General features: G+C 38.5%; 1 protein-coding gene across 4 annotated transcripts in view; it reads left to right on the forward strand.

The window, feature by feature from the left end:
- Hdac8 (histone deacetylase 8) overlaps positions 1-23,771 on the forward strand; it is a 246,386-nt gene that overhangs the window by 54,675 nt on the left and 167,940 nt on the right. For all 4 annotated transcript variants that reach the window (XM_017794979.2, XM_017794981.2, XM_029557443.1 and 1 more), the window contains exons 5-7: positions 14,611-14,723; positions 19,443-19,520; positions 20,570-20,678. In XM_017794979.2, coding sequence (XP_017650468.1) covers positions 14,611-14,723; positions 19,443-19,520; positions 20,570-20,678 — 300 coding nt within the window. The remainder of the gene's footprint in view (positions 1-14,610; positions 14,724-19,442; positions 19,521-20,569; positions 20,679-23,771) is intronic.

Consider the following 23,771-nt stretch of genomic DNA (forward strand, 5'->3'; position numbering starts at 1 on the left):
GTTCAAGGTTACCATGGACAACATAGTGAGGTAGGTGTATGTGTGTGTGTATGTGTATGTATGTGTGTGTGTATGTGTGTATATGTGTTTGTCTGTATGTGTATGTATGTATGTGTGTATGTATGTGTGTGTATATGTGTGTCTATATGTGTATGTGTTTGTATATGTGTGTGTGTGTGTGTGTGTGATATGTTGGTGTTTGTGATACACACATATGTGTATATATATATACATATATATATATGAATAAACAAACATGGGTGAACTTGAAGGACATTATACTAAGTGATGTTAGCCAGACACAGACAAATGCCACATGATCTAACTTAAATACATGCAGAATAAAATTGTTTTTTTTTTCCGACTGGTCCTAATGAGGGACAATTATCATATTTTAGAGTCAAAAAGAACTCCCAAGTTGGGTGTGGTGGCACACTCCTTTAATCCCAGAACTCAGGAGGCAGAGACAGGAGGATCTCTATGAGATTGAGACCAGCTGGTCTACATAGCAAGATCCAGGCAAGCTGTGGCTACAGGGAGATGCTGTCTAAAAGAGAGCTCCAAGTCACATGTTCTACCCTGTCCCCTGCATAAAAAAAAACTTTCCCACAGCATCTATTGTAGGAGTTCCTTGGAGATGCCTCAACAGCTCCTACCGAAAGCCAAAGGATGACTGAATACTTAGGGTTCTGGACCCCCAAATGTCCACTGAGTGCTCACTTTGTCCCCCTACTTTAACCACAGCACTACTGTTTTCTTTGTTGTATGTGTGTGTGTTCATGTGTGTGTACCTATGTGTTTGGCTGCCAAAAGTCAACATTGGGCATCTTCCTCATTTGCTCTCCACCTTATTTTTTGAGGGGTCTCTCACTGAACCTGGAGTTTACTGATTGGCTTAACTGGCTGGCTAGCATGACACAGGGATCCTCCCATCTCTGCCTTTCCACTGCTGGGATTATAGACACGTGCCCTGCCACACCAGCTTTTTCAAGGATGTTGGGGATCCAAATTCAGGTTCTCATGCTTGTACAGCAAGCACTTTGCTGACTGAACCATTTCCCTAGTCTCTGATTCTGTTTTCTGTGTTGGAATTCCACATACATTTTCTTCTGAAATGTTTATGGATCTATTTATTCACTAGGGTTTTTTAAGGTTTATTTTTATCTTTGATTATGTATCGGGGGGGGGGGGAATGTGCATGTGAGTGCAGGTGCCCATGGAGGTTAGAGGCATTAGATCCCCTGGAGCCGGAGTTACAGGTGGTTGTCAGATGCTCAATGCGGGTGCTGAGAATTGAACTCGGGTTCTCTGTAAAAGCAATATGCACTCTTAACTGCTGAGCCATCTCTCCAGCCTGTATTTTTTGTTTTGTTTTGTTTTGTTTTGTTTGAGTGTGTGTGTGTGTGTGTAGCTTAGGCTGACCTGGAACTCAAGATATTCCTGCTTCAGCTTCCCTAGTGCTGGAATTACAGGTGTATGCTACCAAACCTGATTTTGTACTAATTTTTTATATCTCCATCATTAACATTTGAAGATGATACTACTGACAGCAATCACCACTTATGCCCATGCCTGTCACTACAGAGACAAAAGTACCATCAAATTGTTCTTTCTAAGTTGAAAGTCTATCCACAGCTTTCAAGTGGTGGTACTAAGTTGAAGCAGGTGTTTATTTCACAGTTCTGTCTTGATGCTGCACAAGCTGTTGTGCACAGGATCCAGTAGTCCATGCTATGCTGCAGTAGGCAGAACTTCCCAGCATAGCACCCACCCTCCTGAGCTGTTTCAGGTCTATGAATTATCTTTGGGTTCCAATATTAATTTTCATCCACCTGCTTCACAATTTGCTTCAAGTCATTTTAATTGTAAGTGTATCTACCAAATAGTACGGCCATATCTAACTTTATTTTTTGTTATATTTCATTAAAAGTGTCCTATTCTTTCACATGTTTTTAAAGGCCTATGGCATGACTCCAAACCCAGGACCAGCTTCTATGTAGATTCATGCTCTGTTTCTCTGTTTATTTGTTAAGGAGGGCAAACAGTTGGGCAAAGAGTCATAGTCCCGGTCCATATTTAAATGATCCCTTCCAATGTTTTTCTAATTTATCACATTTGTACAACAGAAGGCTCTTCTCTTTTATTCAAAGAAAGATATAAATCTTTTTCTCTGTTTTTAATTTTTTTATTCTGATATTGTTGGAAATTATTTTTTTTCAGAATGTACACTGTGCCCAAGCACTGTACTAGGTACTAGAGGTAGAAAGATGAGTAAGGTACAGTGCTTGCTCTCAGCTTGTAGTCTAGTGGAGGAGAGGGGTACAGTAATCATCACAATCAGGCTTGAGAAATAAACATTCCAATCAATCCTGGACCATGCACACAAAATGGGGGAGATCAATTTCCTCTGCCTAGAAAAAGAATGTGGAACTTCTGCGATGTTGTCACAACCAGGTCTTGAAGGATGAAGAGGAAGTTCTCAGAAAGCATAGAAGTTCATTCTGCAAGTCTAAAGTTATGTATGTACAAAGGTCCAGAGGTATGCTTTTATATTTAAGAGGCAGAAAAAAAGTTTGGTGTAACTAAGACTTGGATTCTTAGAGGAATAGTGACATAAAAGGCCTTCTTGAGAAGTACACATAGGCAAAATTATGAAAATCTTTGTACTATGGAACTCACCGAGGAGCTTTTTAAACAGGGTAGTCATATTGTCCGACTCATGCCTTAGGAAGTTCTAATGAGCAGTGTAAAAGTATGATCAAGTAGAGGACAGAGGGAAGGAGTGTAGGATTCTCAAGGTTCTACAGCTTTAAGTCAATTCTTTAAGTACCCTGGGGCATAGATCATTTTGTTTCTCAATTGTAGAAGAGAAATAGCCTTTTCCTCCCTTACTTCACTTGCAGTTAATGAGAATACATGAGACCACAAGTCCACAGAGACTCTTAGAAGGGAGTTTCCAAGTTAGAGCTGGATGCTGGAAGGCTGAGACAAGTATAGTCAATTCCATACAGTTGAACACTTACTTATGCATATTTAGACATTTTTGATATTTTATTTTTTATATGTATGAGTGTATTGCCTGCATGTATGTAAGTGCATCTGTGACATGCAATGTCCACAGAGGTCAGAAAAGGGCATCAGATCTCCTGGAACTGGAGTTACTGACAGTTACTGACAGTTGTTAGCCACAGTGTGGGTGCTGGCAACCAAATTCCAGTCCTCTCCCTGAGCAGCCAGTGCTCTTAACCGCTGAGCCATCTCTCCAGCCCTCATTTATACATTTTTAAAAATTTATATTAATCTTGCCTTTTGTCTCAATTCAACTCAATTGTAAACACTTCAAGGCAGGATCCAGGACATATGTTGTCCACAGCTCCTAGCACAGAGACAGAATATGGAACAAGTCTTCAGCACCTACCTGCAGGCTCATTGCATACACTGTCCCCTCTAAGGATGCCTGCCTGAGACTGAGGCATCATAAGAAGGCCACAGAACAGTTGAAGACCAGTGGTTCGTTCTCTAGAAGTGGCCAAAAAGATTACAAACTTTGTTCAATGAGGCCTTTGAGTACCAGACAAAGCTCCTTGACTTTCTGTCTTAGGTATTATACTTCTCTTTAAATATGAGGTAACTGAGGAAACTTCTTTTACTACAAAATAGAAATAATTACCATTTTTGCTAAAAAGTTACTCTCTATAGTTGAAAGATGGTAAGTTTATATATATATATATATATATATATATATATGATTCCCAGAACCCACATGGTGGCTAACAACTGTCTGTAACTCCAGTTCCAGGGGCTCTGATAACCCTCTTCTGACCTCTATGGGCATTATATGACATGGGTGCACTTACACACATGCAAACAATGTATTCATATACATAAAATAAAGATAATAAAGTATTTAAAAATAAATATTCTTAGCTGGGTGTGGTGGCACACGCCTTTAATCCCAGCAGTCGGGAGGCAGAGGCAGGCGGATCTTTGTGAAATAAATAAATAATAAATAAATAAATAAATAAATAAATAAGAAATAAGAATATTCTTTCAGAATTTAGCTACTTATTTTTAGAAAATTTCTAGAAAGAGCATTCAGAAAGTTTCAGGTTGGCCTTAGGATATACTCACGGGTAGAGTGTTTATTTAGCATATATGAGACCCTGAGTCAATCCCCAGGATTACAAAAAAAGGAATTTGCATGTTTCAGAACATTTCAGATTTGGGATTTGGGGATTAGGGATGTTTCACTGGTAAAGTCTGTACAAATTACCTTAATCTGAAACACTTCTGATCCGAACATTTTGGATAAGGGCTATTCAACTCATGTTCCATCTAGCTAGTGTTATAATTAATGTAGATATGACATGGCAAGACCCTGCATGTTTTTAATACAAGTTTTGAACAACTTCAGTGATGTGTGGTCAAACTTTGTAGAAGGGAATAGTCATATGACCCGAAGGATATTTGAGAAGCATCCATATGTTTTTCTTGGATGTCATAAATTACCGTAAATTTGCATCTACCAAAGCCAGAAAGTCTGAAAGCATTCACTGTATTTTAAACCAAGCATTCTTCTCCCTCCCTTGACTCTGTAGAGGTTGTGATCAGTTCACGGAACACAATGGCATTTCCTCCTATCCACACGTAATATAAACTCCAGCCAATTTAATTGGATCTCTTACATAGGTTAGGGATGCAAGCACATAAAGTCTTTGGCTCTTGAGACACCCATCTTCTGTGCCAGGACCAGGTGCAGAAATACAAATACATATGTATTAAGCCTGGGACAGCTGCTTTGCCAGTGCTTTTGTGTTTTCTCTAACTAGAAAGGTTGAGAAGGCACAATTTCCATCAATTACACCAAAAATTTATTTTAATTCCTCTACCCAGTGTTGATAGCTAAGCCATTGAGGTTTTAAAGTTCATTAGATAAGTTTAAAATAAGAATTGAGGGCTTGTGAGATGGTTCAGTGGCTTAAGCTCCCCAGGACCCACATAGTAGGAGAAAACTGATTCCAGCAGGTTGTCCTCTGACCTCCACATGCATGCTCTCCCCGCCCCCAAAAAACAAACAAATAAATGTAATAAAAATGTAAAAACTGCGAAGCATGGTGGCGCACGTCTTTAGTCCCAGCACTTGGGAGACAGAGACAGGTGGATCTCTGTCAGTTCAAGGCTAGCCTGGTCTACACAGTGAGTTCCAGGACAGCTGGGGCTACAGGGAGGCTCTGTCTCAAAAAGGCAAAAAAAAAAAGTAAAAAACATTAACAGTAACAAAATAAAAAAATTGAAGATTGGAGAGATAGCTTAATCAGTAACTTGCATACCTCACGTTATGAGGACCTATACTTTTTTTTTGCTTTGGTAAGCACAGGAGAGTGGATCTCGGTGAATCTTGTTTCTCTCACTGAGTTAGTTATATGATGTTTCAGCCTTCTGGACTCTATTGGACCATGATCATTTGAGTTAGAGACTATTGAGTAAACCTAGATTGAACCTGAGTTACATTGTGGGAAATGGCTGTGGAACTTTGGGTTCTTCTTTGCTTCTTTCTCTTAAAAAAAAAAAACATAAAGTATATAAAAGAAAAACTCACTAGACAAGTGAAGACTTTGATTTGCTAGTTATCTTATGAACAAGAGCATCTTTTAGAGCAGGAAAATTCTATCCAACATCTGAGAAAAATGTCTAATGGAAACAACCAGTGAATTTAGTTCATCACGACCTGTCTACTCAATTCATTCCCTAGCCCAATTAATCTCAAAGCAGTTTGCAAGGGCCCAGTCACCACTCTGACTCTTCTGTAGTAAAAATGTTAAATTCTGTTAATAAACTAAGCTTCTGGGTAGCAAATAGATCTGTTTGCATTTTTTATACATTTATTTTGGATGACATAATTACACAAAGGGAAATATGGCCCAATTCAAAAAAGGGCCTTCTGGCACTTCTCACTATAATGGATTCATAGTCAGTTTTCTTGATACATTTCAGGCAAATATCACCTTCTTTCTGCTCTCCCAAGCTTTCATTTGTCTTCAGTAGTGACTTGTCTATCATGCCAAATGGCATAGAAAGGGTGAAAACTGCAGAGAATTATGCTGCTGTCATATTTATTTTATTTCCTGGGTCACATTTTCAGTAGTTTTGTCACACAGTTAATTAATTTGTTTCTATTCACGAATAGGGCCTTTTTGACCTGATTATTTTTCACACATATTCCTATATAAATTCTAAATGTGAAGATGCTAGGTTAGTAGCTCAGTGTGGTTTATACAGGCAAGGACCACTGCAAAGTTTATGTGAATCTGACCCTGGGTCATTTACTTGCCTTTGGGGAAAATTTTAACAACTCCATTTATCTCAAATCCAAGCAACCTGAAAGCTGAAATGATTAAAGCTTAGTGGGAGGACTAGGAAAAACCTTGAGGTACAAGTTGCTGCTAAAAGGACCAGTGGTTGGCCATTTTGGCAGCCAAAAAGCTCTTAAATCCAAATATGCAGGAAATGGCCAAAGGAACAGAGGCAAACAGAAAAAAACAGTGAAATGATAAATGGAAAAGACAAGGGAAGAGGTGAGAAAATAGATAAACTTCACCAACATGTCAAATTGAAATGGCAGAGAGAGAGGGGGGGGAGAGAGAGAGAGAGAGAGAGAGAGAGAGAGAGAGAGAGAGAGGCGGAAAGGGAAAGATATTTAGCATGGTGAGCAAGCTTGTGGGCTGAGGATTTAGACTACCTAAATGCAAATTCAAGTATCTCCCCCATAGTCCCTCCATGTGGACCATAGCAACTGTAATTCTACTCTGCTTCTGAGAGTTTGACCATCTTCTTTTCCTCACATAGTGGTATTATATAGTATTTGTCCTTCTGTGTGTGGTTTATTTTACTAAGCATAATGTCTTGCAAGTTCATCCATGTTATTCCAAATGGCAGGATTTCCTTTTTAAAGCCTGATTTCCATTGTATGTACAGACTGCATTTTCTTTAAACATTTATCCATTGATGGATATTTAGAAATATACTGTCCCACAAAACACATATAGTCAACAACATCATATTGTATACTTTAAAAGTTTGCTAAGGGGGTACAGTTTAATTGTTCTTATCACAAATAATAAGGAAGGTAGATTTTTGGTGATTTTTCAAATGTTTGCTTATCTCAAAATTGATCAAATGTATATATGAATTATATACAGTACAGCTCTTTGTATGTCAATCACATATTAATAAAGTGGTTTCAAACAGTTCAGTTCAAGCTCAGCCATTTTCTAGCTATATGACCTTAGACAAATTGCTTAATTTCTCTGTGCTTTACTTTCTTCATTTGTGAAATTGAAATAATAGTCCCTACCTCACAGGAGTGTTGTGAAAATTGATTGAGTCAACAATATTGAAAGCACTTAGTACAGTTCCTGGCATAGGATAATCATTCAATAAATGTTGGCTGATATTTTTTGTTGTATGCCAACAACAGAGAAAAGCCAAACTATATTTTCAGCTGATTCCAAAATACTTATACTGAAAGCAAAGCATGCTAACATTGAAAGAAAATAGACACATGACCAAGTCTTTTTTTGAAAGGTGCAAATGAGAAAACGTAATTAGAAATGTATAAAGTTAACCTTTTTAATATTTTCCCATTTATTAGATGGTTACACAGTAACTATAGTCCCCATGGAAGGCAATTGGCAATTTTATTTAAATTATAAGTGAAGCAGTTGTGGTGGCACACACCTTTAATCCCAGCACTTGGGAGGCAGAGGCAGGCGGATCTCTGTGAGTTCAAGGCCAGCCTGGTCTACATAGTGAGTTCCAGAACAGCTGGAGTTACACAGAGACCCTGTCTCAAAAAGACCAAAAAAAATTCTAAATAAATAAATAAATAATGAAATCCTTTGATTTTGAGATTGCACAGCTAATAATATGCCTTTCACATATGCTTGCACACACTCAAAATGACAAATGCAGGATTATCTATTGCAGAATATCGCAAAATAGTAGAAATAACCTAAATGTCTGCTGGTAGATACCAGCACTGAAAAGCTTTATAAAAGACTACTGCAGCCGGGTGTGGTGCCACATACCTTTAATCTCAGCACTCAGGAGGCAGAGGCAGGCCGATCTCTTGAGATCAAGGCCAGTCTGGTCTCCATAGTGAGTTCCAGGGCAGCTGGTGCTACAAGGAGACCCTGCCTCAAAAACAAACAAACAAAAAAGATTGTGGCAAAGTCATTGGCAGTGGAGGTGGAGCTATTGAACGGTGTGGGAATGTGGCTCTGCCTGAGCGAGGCAGCCACCTGATGTTTTACGTAAATCTCTTCATGTCATGACTCAAGTGTTCCTGACCTTTCCCAGACATAAAAACAGAAAATGCACATGAGCAATTGACTGAGCCTTATGCTTTTTTCTTAAAGATCGACTTTGTGAGTCACAGCTCACCAGGGCATTTAAGAAGGTAGATGGATCTCTGTTTTTTGTTTTTATTTTTTTAAGCAGTTGCCTGATCACAAAACTGTATATTCATTCCCCAAAGCGCTCAGAAATATGTTTTTTGAACCTAGTTTCTCCCATGAATGCAGTGGTGTTGGAGATATGAATGACAAAAATGCAATAGACAATTAAGGGAATTATTTATTCTACTATTGCAATGGGGAGAACATTCATAAAGAAGGACCATCTCAGAGAAAAGGAAGGGGGCCTTGGTTGTTAGAGGCAGGTAAACAAAGGAGTGATCTGCACGTCTTATTATAGTCCCCATAATATCAGGAAGGATGGAGATGGATTTTATCTTGGAATAATGTGCCAAGGGAGGATGAACCCTGTGGTAAATCTTTCCCTGAAAAACAAAAAGGTGGGAGGGATTTCTTCCATATCACTGCTTTCTGGAGTAAACAAGGCTTAGATAAACTTCAATACTGTCATTTCTTCCCTTTGTTTAAGACGAATATCACACATTTCTAAGTACCTCAGGTGCACACAATCCTTCTGAATGGAGCAAAGCAGGCATGTATGAAATAGTCTCTCCCGTACTCTTGGTGGTGTTCCTGTAAACCAAGTGAGCCATCTGTTGAGCAGTAGTGCCAAAGGTCAATTGTTTTTCAGAGTGCAGTAGTTTAGGCATCTTTAAAGACAGATAACTAAAATGATCAAAAAAGCCAGGCATAGTGGTACACACCTATAATCCTAGGACTTTGGAAGCCAATGCAGGAAGATTATGAATTTGAATCCAAACTGGGCACATGGCAAGACCCCATGTCAAACAAACCAAACCAGATATGGCAGTGCATATGTGTAATCCTAGCACTTGGGAGAAAAAAAATAGATAAAATTGAGTTAACTAAAATTAAATAGTTTTTTAAACTTTGTGTGTGTGTACACATGTGCCACAGTACATGTACGGAGGTTATAGGACATGAAGCCAGTTCTGTCCTTTCATATTTACATGGGTTCTATGGATTGAACTCAGGTCACCAGGCTTAAGTATCAAGTGCCTTTACTCATTGTGTCATCTCATCAGCCCCAAATTAAACACTTTTATGTATCAAAGTATATTGTCCAGAAAACAAGAGGAAAACCTACACAATGAGAACATATTTGCCAGTCATGTATCTGATAAGAACCTACTGTGCAGAATATGTAAAGAAACCGTACTACTTGATAGCAAAAAGACAAATCTTAAAATAGCCAAAGGATTTGAATAGGCATTTCTCAAAAAAATACACAAAGGGCTTAGAAGCACCTGAAATTCTGTATGGCATCATTCATTAAGGAAATACAAATCAAATCCACAATGAGATACCATTCCACATATACTAAGATGGCTAGGACGTAATAACAGCAAACCCTGGAAAAATGATGTGTTAAGCCAGGTGTGGTGGCTCATGCCTGTAAATCCCAGCTCTTAGGAAGCAGAAATAGAAGGATTGTCACAAATTCAAGGCTAACCTGGGCTACATATATTGTGAGTTCTAGGCTAGCCTGGGATATAGAGAAAGACCCCCCATCTCAAGAAAAGAGAGAGAGGAGGAGGAGGAGAAGGTAAGAAAAAAGGAAAGGAAACAACAGGAAAAGGAAAAAGAAATGAAGGAGGTGTGATTCAATGAGAATCATTCACAAATATTACATTCCAGGGAAGGCCTTGGTTACACACCAGTGTTTTCAATAATGTCCAGGTAACAAGAAAGACAAACAGATTCTTACTTAACCTATGCTGATAATTACGTTGCAGTGAAAATAAAGAATACTTGGGCTGGGGGCAATACAGCTCAATGGTACAGAGCATGCTCTGAGTTTTATCCCCAGAACTGCAAACAAAAAGGAAGAGAAAGGGGCTGGAGAGATGGCTCAGCAGTTAAGAGCACTGGCTGCTCTTGCAGAGGACCCAGGGTTCAGTCCCCAGCACCCATATGGCTGCTAACAACCGTCTGTACCTTCAATTCCAGGGGATCCATGCCCTCTTCTGACCTCCACAGGCATTGCAGGACACAGGTGCTCTTACATCCATTCAGGCAATACACTCATACACATAAAATATTTCTTAAAAGAGGAGAAAGAGGAGAAAATATGCGATGAAAGAGAAATAAGTTTCTTATATATCCAGAAAATAAGATATTAAGGCATAAGTAGCATTCCAAACAAAACTTAGAATCATCCCTCATCAGCTCCTTCAGGTCTATGCAATTCTTATGCCAGGCTTGAGTTAAGAGTATTATTAACTCGCCTACTTCTCAATTAGTTTTCAAAATTCTGACTTAAGTCACTATTTACTAGTGTGAATTCAAACTGAGCTAAATTTTTCCCATCAGGAATAGGTGTTGCCCAGTGCCTAAATGCTTGCCAAGCATATGTGAAGGCCCTGGGTTCTATCCGTAGCACTGCAAAACTGGTAGACAAGGGCAGGGGCTATAGCTCAGTGATAGGGCACTTGTCTAGCATACATGAGACCACTGGTCCAATTCCCAGTACCACATGAAAAAAGAAAGGAAGCTATCCCATCAGAAGCTTATACACAAAAGTACCTAGCATAGTTCTTCCCTATGAGGCTCTCAGAGGGTCCTTTGTTGAGTTGGAAGCCCTCTAGTTTATAGCTGATGGCAGGTGCTTTCATGGAAGCATTGAAGTAAAACATTAAAAGCAATCTGTAGATGACAAAAAAAACTTACAATAGCTGTGGTTACCTTATTACTGCTCATTTTCAAAAGGAGAAAATCTGATGAGAGTTCATTACAAGAATAATAATGCAACTGACAAGGAAATGTCGTTGTTTCTGTAGCATGCAAAACAAGATAAAAGCCAATCCAGAAATTGTCAACCAAATATTTGTAAACATAATGATTAAACTCTATTTTCAAAGAAGACAGGGTATTGTGTCTAATTTATAAAAATGTATGAACATAATCTTTATAGAGAAAAAGACTCAGAAATAGCATATAAGAATCTAAATCCAATATATCAAGCATATAGTTAGAATATATGTAGAATATATCATAGAAAGGACAGAGAAACTGAGTAATCTAAAAAACATCTTAAACATTAGTATATTAATAAAGTTCCATAGGTAAATTATGGGAATCTTCAGTTGAAAACTAATGACTGGAAGGATCTTAGATTCAAAATCAAGAAGCACAATTAAGATAAACTAACATTTAACAAAAAATATGAAATTTTAAGTGAAAACACTGTACAGTAGGCCCCATCCATGGTTTTACATTTCCCAGTTTCAGTTCCCTGTGATCAACCATGATCCTTCCAGGACATTAATATATTTGGAGAGAGAACAGACCATATTTGTATAACTTTCATTGCCCCATTTATAATTTAGAATTTATCACAGCTATATATGTGTATATATGTGTATATATGTATGTATATATAATATATATTCCATCTATATGGGAAAAACAGTATATAAAAGGTTTGGTATTCTCCAGGGATTCAGGCACCTGCTAGGGGTCTTGGAATGTAGTCCTCACTCATCTGTGATTGTCTAACATTTGACAAAGCATCAGCTGGACTCTGACAAACAGAAACACATCACGGCCAGTGGGGACATGGATAAGTCTGCAGGACCTTCTCATACAGCATACAATTTCTAAAATGTTTATATTAGTAACATTTTCCCAATTTAACCTAGGAGAAGCAAATCACCACTTCTGAATTGACAACTCTACCTATATTGCAAATGCTGCAATAATAACATACCACACAATCTAATGGTTGTAGGTGCCTCTCTTTTCACAAGGTGAAAGAAGAAATCCTTTGTTGTTTTCTGTGGGCCCTCTGAGACTTCATTAAGATAGTGTAATGAGTTACTGAAAATGATGCTTGGCTCTCTATTCTACAAAAGTGACAATAAGATATTTTCAATATAAACATAGGAAGTAAACTGACTTAAAGACCTTTGCTCTTTCCTAAGTGAGAAGACATTGCTTTCTTAAGTAATCGAGGACATAGTAAATCAACATAAAGCCAGAGAAGACGGCTGGGGTGTAATCCAGTGGAAAAGCACGTGCTTGCCACATGTGAGGACCAGATTCAACTCACACTGGAAGTAAAATCAGGAAAGTATAGATAGTTCTAGAAAGACACAGAATCTTTGTTATCTAGAAAGATTTTCCAGAATTTATAACAAACCATTTCCAGCTTGTTATTAGGAAAATACCAAGAATGTAAAACTTTGGGCTTTTTCACAGAGAAATAACAAAAGTCTAGTTTTTCATCAATATATTTGAAATTAAAGTTCTTCTTGGAATCTCATAAATGAATAACACATCAAACCTTAGCCCCTTTGACCTAGCCAAATAAAATTCACTTTCTGTGAACCCTCTACAGTTTTTTATATCTGCACATATCCTTTATAGTCTCTCTCTCCCTCCGTCCCTCCCTCCCTCCCTCCCCCCCTCAATGGCAAAAGAACTTCCATTAATATACAAAAACAAGCAGAGCACTTTGGAAGTCTTAAAAGTTCAGTTTCTTTATTTTGTGGGAATTTTAGCAGTTTTATCTAAATACCTATTTATTTATATAAGTCAATGAGAATAGAACTCCCTTAATCTGAGATTATTTGTTGCCAGTACTGGGAATCAAACCCAGAGCCTTGCACATGGTAGGCATTGCTCTACCACTGAGCGCCATCCCTAGTCCTTGGTTTTATGAGGCAGGGTCTTACTGTGTAGCCCAAGCTTGCCTCGAACCTATGGGTCATCCTAGCTCTGCCTCTTGAGTGCTGGGATTACATGTGTGTGCCAACAAGTCCAGCTTTAAGAGATTTTTAAAAGTCAAATCCTATGCAGAGGTAGGAAAATACTACACATTTGCACAGAAAATAAAGAATTTTCAGGATTATAGACATTATGGCCATCATTACTCACAACAAATGTGAGCTTTTCATACATGGAAAATAGCATTCACATCTAAGAACTTTGAAAGCCACATATTTAATTCTCATTTACATAGACTTCACGGATAGACTCATTCCTTTCTCTCCTTGGTTTCTTTCCTGCTGCATACGTAAGGGCAAGCTATTCTTTGGCTAGAATGATTGCTGGGTTCCCATCAGTGAAGCTCAGGCAGTATCCCAAGATGGGTTTTTTTTATCAACTTCTTGCTCACCATTGTACCTCTCATCAATTCAGCCTGTGAACCAGGGCATTGTTTAGAACGTGAAATATTATTGTAGAGAGATTTTATGAGGAAGCTTATTCATTATGTAGGCACTAGAGAGATTTCTCATAGTAGCAATGATGCCATTTCAAATGTTCATGCCTAGAATTTGGTTTCAAATAAAATCTCGGGGCAAACAAAAAAAAATGGGCTGGATAGTTGAAGTAACTATAGAAGCAAAAGAAACTGCAGCATTTGGGATGAGGCTTTAAAATGAATTATAAGTTATAATACACTATTGATAAATAATGTTCTCTTATATCTAATCAGTAAGGCTTACTAGAAGTATGATAAAAGAGCAGGTGAATGTTGATAAGAGGGTAAAATGACGCAATAGCATCAATAGCAATAAAGTTAAAGGACAGCAGTGAAATCAGTGACAATGGTTTTTGTGAGGCAAAATACCGTTAGCAAAAGCTTCTTCACTCTTCATTGTAATAATTACATTCACAAAAAGGCAATCACATTAATCTGCCTAAGAAGTTCTGCGTTTGTATGTTCTAGACTCAGGTTTTATGAGCAACAAGTGCCAAATTTGTAGGTTATGTCATAGAGTCTGCACAAAGAATTCAATCTCCATCTTCTATAACATTGTCTGTAAGGCTCTTTCTAGATTCTAGACACCAGGAAACTACAAGTTTCTTTAAGTGATCCCTAAATCATCAGAAAAAGGTTCCGTCTCATTAAATAATTATAATAGACTAATGCTTTGAAAAGCTGGGATCCTGTGTGGAAAATTTTACCAATTGACTGTATGTCTCCTTTACCACTTCATTCTCTGATCATTCTGGGCTATTTACAATATAATTCTTGTAGGTGAATTTTTGTTTTTCTTAAAAGAGGGAGTACTTTATGGGACTAGACCTCAGTGGTTAGATGTTTGGCTGTAAAGACTCCCTTGGACCATTTTTTGGCTGTTGACTGTAGTAACTTGTTTTCTTACAGAGATGAAGCATCTGGTTTTTGTTATCTCAATGATGCTGTCCTGGGAATATTACGATTGCGACGGAAATTTGACCGTATTCTCTATGTGGATTTGGATCTGCACCATGGAGATGGTAAGCCCTTCAGTATTAAAGATGCTTTACTGCTAGTACAGCAGGTTTTGATCAGCAAAGATCCTTCTAGGCAACTAGTAAAAGGAGAAATGCCTGATGCAATTGACATTTTTCCTAATAGTGATTTCTAAAGTAGGTGGTGCATAGACTCCTCTGATGCAATTCCTCTTTGCTACCCAAGCTAGGCAGGTTCCTGTCATTTCCTCTTCCCCTGACCTCCTGAATCAAAACTTTACAGTAGAGAATGAAAAGAAGAGGAAGCCTGGGCTGGAGAGATGGCTCAGCAGTTAAAAGCACTGGTTGCTCTTACAAAGGACCAATTCCCAGCACCCACATGGCAGCTAATGGCTGTTGGTAACTCCAGTTCCAGGGGAATCCAACTCCTTCTTCTGACCTCCGTGGGCATTGCACAACATAAGTGCACTTACACACATTCAGGCAATACACTCATATACATAAAGTAAAAATATTTTTTTAAAAAAGAAGGGGAAGCCTTACTTAACACTTACACCAGTGTCCAGGACCCTCTTTCAGGCATTTTCCATGGCTTTTAGGGGAAATCTGTGGTTAGAACTGATGGTCTTATCATCAGTGTTCCCTCAAGATCAAATGGCTATTTGAAGGACAAAGTTCTGAATTTTTCACCAATAGACTACCAATTCATGTAGTGATCACTTCCTTTGTGTTACTAAACTATATAGTCTTGGGATAGGAGTACAGCTCAGTGGTAGAGTTCTTGCCTATCACTCACAAGGCTCTAGGTTCTATCCTTAGCACAGAAAATAAACATACCCTATATACTCAAACACAAGCCTAGGGCATCTTCCCTAACTTGTAATAGCAGAATCCAATTTGCCTTAATTTCTTTATCCCCCTTGAAAACCTTCACTCTCAACTGTGTATGCTCCTCTAGACTGCAGAACTCCAGAACAGTGGCTACATTGTGTTTCTTTAAGAAATACTGTCCATGACACAAAGCATTTCTCTTCATCTATGAAAATGTGTCTAATAAATTACTAAAGACAGCCCTCTTCCTACCCTACATTAATGACTGCTGCTTCCTTGTTTATAGAAATTTTGTCTTTTGAGATAGACTAACATAATAAAGATGTTAAGGGAGGAAAACAATAGCATGTGTGTGATGTTAGTGTTAGCTCTGCTGCCCAAACAGAAAAAGGAGGAAATGTCACAGAGGGAGCCTTCTCAAGGAGCTTCACCTGCATGGATGCTGGAAACAGAGAATTAAAGATAACAAAGAGAAAAGGGCTAAAACAACCATTGTACAGCACCAAGAACCACGTTCTCTGAATTTCTGACTACTTACCACTGTGGGACAGTCATACTCCAAAATATTCAGAGCCTCCTTATGACCCATAAAAAGGGGCAACATGTGACTATGGCTTATTTTTATATAAACAGTGAGCTAAGAATAGGTTTTCATTTTTATAAGGTTATAAAAGTACATACAAATATATGTATGTGTGTATGCAAATATGTGTACAATAGAGAGCATAAGTAGTTTAGGAAGCCTAGAATGTTTACTATCTAGCCTTGTAGTTTGCTGGCCCCTGGCCTAGAGCAATGGTTCTCAAACACAATAGTGCAGCTAGATGAGGTGTGGAAATTTGTTTTAAAATGCAGATCATGGGGCTGGGGAGATGGCTCAGCAGTTAAGAGCACTGACTGCTCTTGCAGAGGACCTGGGTTCGACTCCCAGCACCTGCATGGCAGCTAACAACCATCCATAACTCTAGTTCCAGGGTAATTTGATGCCCTCTTCTGAGCTCCATGGGCATTGCACAACACAGCTGCACTTACACACATGCAGGCAATACACTCATACACATAAAATAAAAATAAAAATATTTAAATTGCAGATCACTATGCTACAGCTATCAGATATTCAAACTAAGTACATGATTTATACAGTGTACACTGTAACAGCACCTCAGTTATTCTACAGACCATCCCTTGAAAACCATGGTCATCATGAAAAAGTAGGTAGTCTTTTCCTCATCTTTCAAGGCTTACCTCAAATATGCTTCTCCTCATCTTTATAGCTTTGTCTCTCACTACTTCTCTATTCAGTGAGTATGGCTTCCTGTTCTTGGCATGTCTCACTAATCCCACCTCTCTGACTTTGCTTCCCCTTTTCCTTAGTTATGCCCTCTCCTCCCTCTTTGCAGTTCTAAGGTCTACCCATTCATTCAAGTTCAAACAGAAGTAAAGGGCTGGAGAGCTGGCTCAGTGGTTAAGAGCACTGGCTGCTCTTGTAGAGGACCCAGGTTCAGTTCCAACATGCCAGCTAAAAACTGTCTGTAACTCCTGTTCCAGGGGATCTGACACCTTCTTCTAGCCTCCACAGGCATTGAACATATAGGTACATGTACATACATGCAGTCAAAACACTCATACACATAAAATAAAAATAAATCAGACAGTAGTGGATTGCCCTAACCACTGTAGCCAAAGGATATTCTTCTGCCTCTAAAGCCCTGTATTGTGTATATCACTAATCAATATTTTATAATGTGTTGCTTTGTGTTGTTCATTTAAAAATGTGTCTATATCTTTTCTTCCCACAGAAACTTTACGTTCTTCCAGAGCAGAAATCAAGTTGATTACTTCTTTCTGTCAGTACTGTACATATAGTAGCGTTTCAGTAAAACATTTGTAGTATGAGTGAATGCCTATGACTTTCAGAGTATTAATGCCAGAGTTCAAAAATAGAACCAGCTCTGCTAAACCACATAGGAATGAAATAAGACTGCCACCTGAAACTGTTCTTTCCCTTTGCAGTGTTATTTCTACACCATTTAGAGTTTCCTGTTTCAGCCAACTTTTATGGTGTGTTTCATTTCACTTTATTTCTCCTCTTCAGCACCTCCCTTCCAGTGACCTCTGCCCCACCCCCAAACTCTTACACATTTGGTTTATTTTAAGTCTCTCATGATTCCACCACTAGCATCCTGTGGTGGCTTCGCCAGCCACTCCTACCCGTCCTCACCTTTCATCTACCTAAACTCTATTTTCTTTCATACCAACTCCATATACTCTGCCTCTCTATGTCCTTTTCAAGTATGTTTTGTATAACCATGCCTAATAGTATTTCCCATGACACAAGATACAAATGGCCACTGAACATATGAAAAGGTGCTCAATACCCTAATGCTCAGAGAAATGCAAATTAGAACCATTCTTTCTGCCTAAGATTAAAAGGAATGACAACAGCAGCCAGTGCCAGTCAACACAGAAGGAAACAGAAACTTGCATACAGAATTGGAGGAAGTATAAATTGGTCCATTTCTGGATGGATAAATCATTAAGAGTTTCAGGAAATGTCCTTGTTTAATAATACTTCTACTTCTAAGTTGAAATGGTATTTTTGTTTATTTTGTTTTGTTTTATTTTGTTTACTTAATACTTCTGCCTGGAGCCTTTAACTGATTTTAACTACCTCCCTAGGGCAAAACATAAGGCTTGGGAAATTCAAACATACTGTTATACACAAATAGAGTTCATATTTTTTTAAGGTCTCTGTTAGCCTCTAATAAAGATTGAATATATTTAAGTCAACACTGAGACAATATCTTTGTTTGAAATATGAAAGAGCATGGTACCTGGATTTGCTAATAAGTCCTTCCATTTTACAGAGTGACTGAGTATGACTGTGTGTGATCTGAGAGGAAAAGAGTAGAAGTAGGCAGTCTGGCAAGCACATAAGTAGTGGCTTTTGAGGGTTACTTTAAAGCCCAGCTTTTATCTCCCAGGCATCTAGTCATTTTCTGACTAAGTGGAAAGGAGACTTCTGTCTCCCCCCAATCTTCCTCCAGGTTTTAAAGCTCTGTTTTAAAGCTGTTATTAACAACTGAAGGTGCCCCTACTGTGGGCACACACCAAACCAGTTTGAAGTTTGGGGAATAGCAAGCTCCTTTAAAGTTTTACTATTATCCTGGATTTAAAGAATTTAATTGTATTTCTCTCACTTCCTTTAAGCATTTGTAAAAGAAAAAAATTTATGTGTTTGTATGTATGTATAAAATAAATACATACATAAATACATAAATAAATGCAATCCTCCTAAAATGGATAGGTGCTGTTAAGGAATATGGCATGACTATTTTCAGCCTTCTGTGTTTTCAGCAGAAAGACGTAATGCATGGGACTTCAATTACCTACATTTATAACCAAATTTGCATTATAGTCACCTCATTATTAAGTTTTCACTATATAAAACCTAATTATTGATTGTGTTGCCTATATTTTTAAGGGATTATCATATTATAGTTCTGTGAAAACAAAACCCAAGAATTTAAGTAGAAACACTTAAAATATACCATGAACTTTCCAGGTTGGTGCCAGTTTCCTCTGCTCAGTTGCTGATAGCGCCTCACTTTTGGCCTCTTACTCCCCTACCTTTTATAACAGAAGTCAGGGGAAACCTGGGCATCCCAATGCTTGGAAGAGACAGGTTCAGTTGTAGCTTGCTATGAATTTGAAAAGGTACCCCAAAGTTCACTTGGGGCTAAAGTTCTACCTCATCTGTAATTACAGAGATCAGAAATCAGCAGTCTGTGTTCTTTTATTTCTCAGCTTGTTAGTTCTATTATAGCTGCCGTCTCCTCTCACCTTCTTCCCACGGCTACTTGCTAGGTTTTCAAGTGTTAAAAACAGGAGTTGCATATATGAAGTGATCCTTCTGACATTTCTATCTGGTAGGTGTAGAAGATGCCTTCAGTTTCACATCCAAAGTCATGACCGTGTCCCTGCACAAATTCTCCCCAGGATTTTTCCCAGGTAAGTAAAATGCATGCTCTCTATATATTTCATGAGTAGATTCTAGAATTCTTTTATACTTTGCTTATGTCTTATTTTTAAATAGTTTCACATTGTTGAAATCTTATTTGTGCTACTCTATGCAAAATATTAACGCAGGTCACTTCAAGTGACAATCATAAAAGGAATGACAGCGAACACAGTTTTTAATTTCAGATGATTTTTTATGTTCTGTCAACAGGCAGATCACTTACTATTTTATCAGATACCACATGCAATTATTTTTTATATATATTTTTTAATATTTTATCTATTTTATGTGTATGAGTGTATTGCCTGCATGTATGTAAGTGCACCCATGTCATGCAATGCCTGTGGAGGTCAGAAGAAGGCGTTGTATCCCCTGGAACTGGAGTTACAGATGATTGTTAGTCGCCATGTGGGTGCTGGGACCAAATTCAGGTCCTCTGCAAGAGCAGCCAGTGCTCTTAACTGCTGAGCCATTTCTCCAGCCCTTTATTTATTCTTTTTATTTTATGACTGTATTGCCTGCATATCTGCAAATGCACCCACGTTGTGCATACCCACTGAGGTAAGAAGAGGGCGTTGGGTCCCCTGGAACTGGAGTTACAGATGATTGTTAGCTGCCATGTGGCTGCTAGGAATTGAATTCGGGTCTTCTGCAAGAGCAGCCAGTGCTCTTAACCGCTGAGCCATCTCTCCAGCCCCGCCACATGTAATTCTTAACATTCTGGTAATTACAGATTATCTATTTTTTTAGTTCATCCAGTAAGGTGTAAACTAAGGTTTTTCTTTTTCCTTATAGTTTTCCTGCTTCCCTAGCATTGTTCGTAATTATTATTTCTCTAGGGTTTTTTTGTTTGGTTGTTTTGTTTTTTTTGTTTTTTTATTTTTTATTTTTTGCAATTTCATCCCCTTAGGAACCACCATGAATTTAGAATCGTTCTCCTAATGGACCATTTTGCTTTTTTGAATTGCTCCCAGATAATCCTTTGCATTTCCCAGTTCTTGTGTTCATAATAACTGATCATAGTTCTCCTCTTTTATAGGAACAGGTGACTTGTCTGATGTTGGCCTAGGGAAAGGACGGTACTACAGTGTAAATGTGCCCATTCAAGATGGCATACAGGATGAGAAGTATTATCACATCTGTGAAAGGTATGGCAGTAACACTGAGCTAGTAACAAGTAGATAGCCTCTCTGTAGGATACAGTGGTCCTCAATCTCGGAATTCTTGCTTTCAAGGAACAATTTGAAAATGAAAACTATTGTATGCTCACATGCATACAGTAGACACTGCTTATTATGTTCATGTGATCAGGTAGTCATCCCCTGTTGGAGTGAGCCAAGCAGTTGGGCAGATTCACACTTTGGCCTTACCTGCTATCCATTATGATTAAGACTATCCCCAAATAAAAGCTTTTAGGCTGTCCTGGGAAATCCTTTCACTGGTACTTTCTTGCATGTGTGTGGTTTCATTAGCCTGACAAAGTATGTTTCAGTTTCCCCTTATGGAGACCTGTGCTTCCTTCTGCTGCTGTGAATGTTAAGAGTTGATTCATTCTTGAGGTCTATACACACTATTAAAGTTGTAATAAGAAAGTGGGGGGGGGTATGTTTTCTGTGCTGGAGATAGAACCCAGGGCCTTATATACACTAAGCACATGTTTTACCACTAAGCAACACCTCTAGCCCCCAAATATTTTTTTAGCCTAGAGTTAAAAATAAAATTATAGGGGCTGGAGCGATAGTTCAGGGGTTAAGAGTACTGGCTACTCTTGCAGAGGACCCAGGTTCGGTTCCCAGCCCCCACATGACGTTCTAAGAGCCTTCTGTAACTCCAGTTCCAAGGTATCCAATGTTCTCTTCTGGCTTCCACAGGTTTGCACGCATGCAGTGCACTTACAGATATGCAGACAAAACACTCATACACATAAAATAAAGTTTAAAAAAAATAAAATTATAAACCATTTATATATAGGCAGGCTGTTTTGTAGATCATTGGAGTTAAAAGTCCTACAGGATGGGGGGAGGTTAAACTCATATTCATAAAAGTTGAGATTGGTCACGTATAAATTCACTGCCTACAATGGCAATAGAGAAAGTGAGCCTGAGTAGAAATCTACCAGTCAAGCTTGCTAAAGGTAAGCAGTACAGATGGAGACACTTGTAATCCCTCCCACAACCCAGCTCACATTTCTCCCAACCTCTGGTAGAAAACGGGGAATTCCCAATTGAGCCAGCCTGCACTGGCCACCGTCATGGGCAGTTGTATAAACAAAGAACTATTAAAAATAAAAAGTTTGTGCTTCAAAGGTGCCTCTTAGCTCAAGAGATGTGTTGAGCCAAGTAATCCTGCAGTCATTCAGCTATACTAGTCTCTTCGTGATTTTCATCATATCCCTTGGATACCTCTGTATTATCAGCTTGAAAAAAAATTGAGCCTACCACTGATGGTTTAATTGCCCTTCTTTGTTCCCCTTAGGCTCTGTTCTGTCCTTAAGATGTGCTTATGTAACATTAACAATGACGATGTCCTGTGGTTCTCTGTAAAAGGAAAATTATTTTGTTTGTCTTTTAATCTCCTTCTTGACAGTGCCCAACAATTTGTTGCCCTTTTTTAAACCATAGGAGGAAATTAAGTTGTCCTTTTCAGGGGACTGTCCATAGGGCTTCTTAGGGCTTTTTCCTGGGTCTCACCAACCTACAAGTATAGTTTGAAAAATCTGGCCATCTCTAAGTGGATCACCTTACATACTCCCCTATTGAAGCTCATCTGCAAATCAGAAAACCTCCTGAGATTTTCCTTTATCTCCCATCAGTTTGGCATTTCACTGCCTGGGAAAGCCGAATATTATCTGCAGACTTGAGGGTTCTCAGCACCTACCCCTACACACACCTGAAGGAAGTCTACTATTTATCCTTCTTCAGTCATAAAGATGTCTGTTTCTCCCTTATTTTTTTGTATATACCAATTCCTGATACATGATAAAAAAATTAATCCCATGGTAATTCATGTTTAAAAACAGACTTAGTAGCAACTTAATTAGAAGTATTTTAAAAGTAAATTTAACCCTAAGGAAAAGATCTGTTAAAGGTTATATATGATTTTCCTTTACAGAAACCATTCTTTCATATGCATCCTGGTAGACTGATGTCTTTTGTGTAGGAGAAGCTAGAATTTATTAAAGATTCTTCCAGCTTGCCTACTAAAGAACCAGACACTCATCAGTTTGTAGATCCCAGTGTGCCTGTTGAGCCACATGGGCAGTGTACATAGTGATTCATCCAGAATAACAGGCTTCAAGTTTTCATAAGAGCTTCGTTACTTTTTTTCCTTTTCTTCAGAAGTCAAATCTGTTGAGGGCACCATGTGACGGCATCTCTCATTCCAGGGGTTCCAGGAAGGCTTCTTATGCAAAATATTCCTTTAACAGGAAGAAGACTTCTTTATACAATAAAAATGGGCCCCCCACTGGGTGTGGTGGTGCATACCTTTAGTCCCAGCACCTGGGAGGCAGAGGCAGGTGGACCTCTGTGAGTTCCAGGCCAGCTGGGACTATAGGGAGACCCTGTCTCAAAAAAATTAAATAAATAAATAAATAAATAGGCCCCCCCAATGAGCTTTTGGCACAATCTCTCCTCTTCAACTCCACTTGGCAATAGGTATTTTAGTTGGATGGACAGGAAAATTGGAAAGGGTTGAAGTGTGAGTTCTCTGGGTATATAGAGCTAGAGTCCAGTAGCAGGGCACAGGTGGTGTGGCACAAAGAAGACAAAACAATCTTTGTCATCTAAACAGCCTTGCATAGTTTTATGGGTCCTAGTGTGTCTCTCAGTCCCAATAATTGTCCTTTGAGTACTTCTGTCAACTGTGGTTTAGAACTAATGTCTTATACTTTGCCATTATTATCTCTGACCCATCTGCCTACTTCAAAAAAATTAGACATAGGAATGAGTGAGTCTTTTGTAAAAGTCATTCAACATGTCTACTGTTTCCTTTTCATCTGCTTTGTTCCTTGATCCAATGATTCTCTGGCTTACTCCTAACTAGTGAGATAAAATCTAATGATTCTCTGACTCACTCCTGACTAGCTGTTTCACATGTATGATGCTTCAATTTTAGGTTGTTTCCCAATTTGTAGTTTGCTCCTGAGCCATTTCTCCCTGTGGGATTCACTTTCCTTCCTTCCTTCTTTCCTTTTCTTCCCTCCTTCTTTCATTCTACCTCTCTTTCTTCCTTTCCTTTGT

This window comes from Nannospalax galili, unplaced genomic scaffold, assembly GCF_000622305.1.
Source record: "Nannospalax galili isolate Female #2095 unplaced genomic scaffold, S.galili_v1.0 scaffold747, whole genome shotgun sequence".
NCBI classification, from domain to species: Eukaryota; Metazoa; Chordata; class Mammalia; order Rodentia; family Spalacidae; genus Nannospalax; species Nannospalax galili.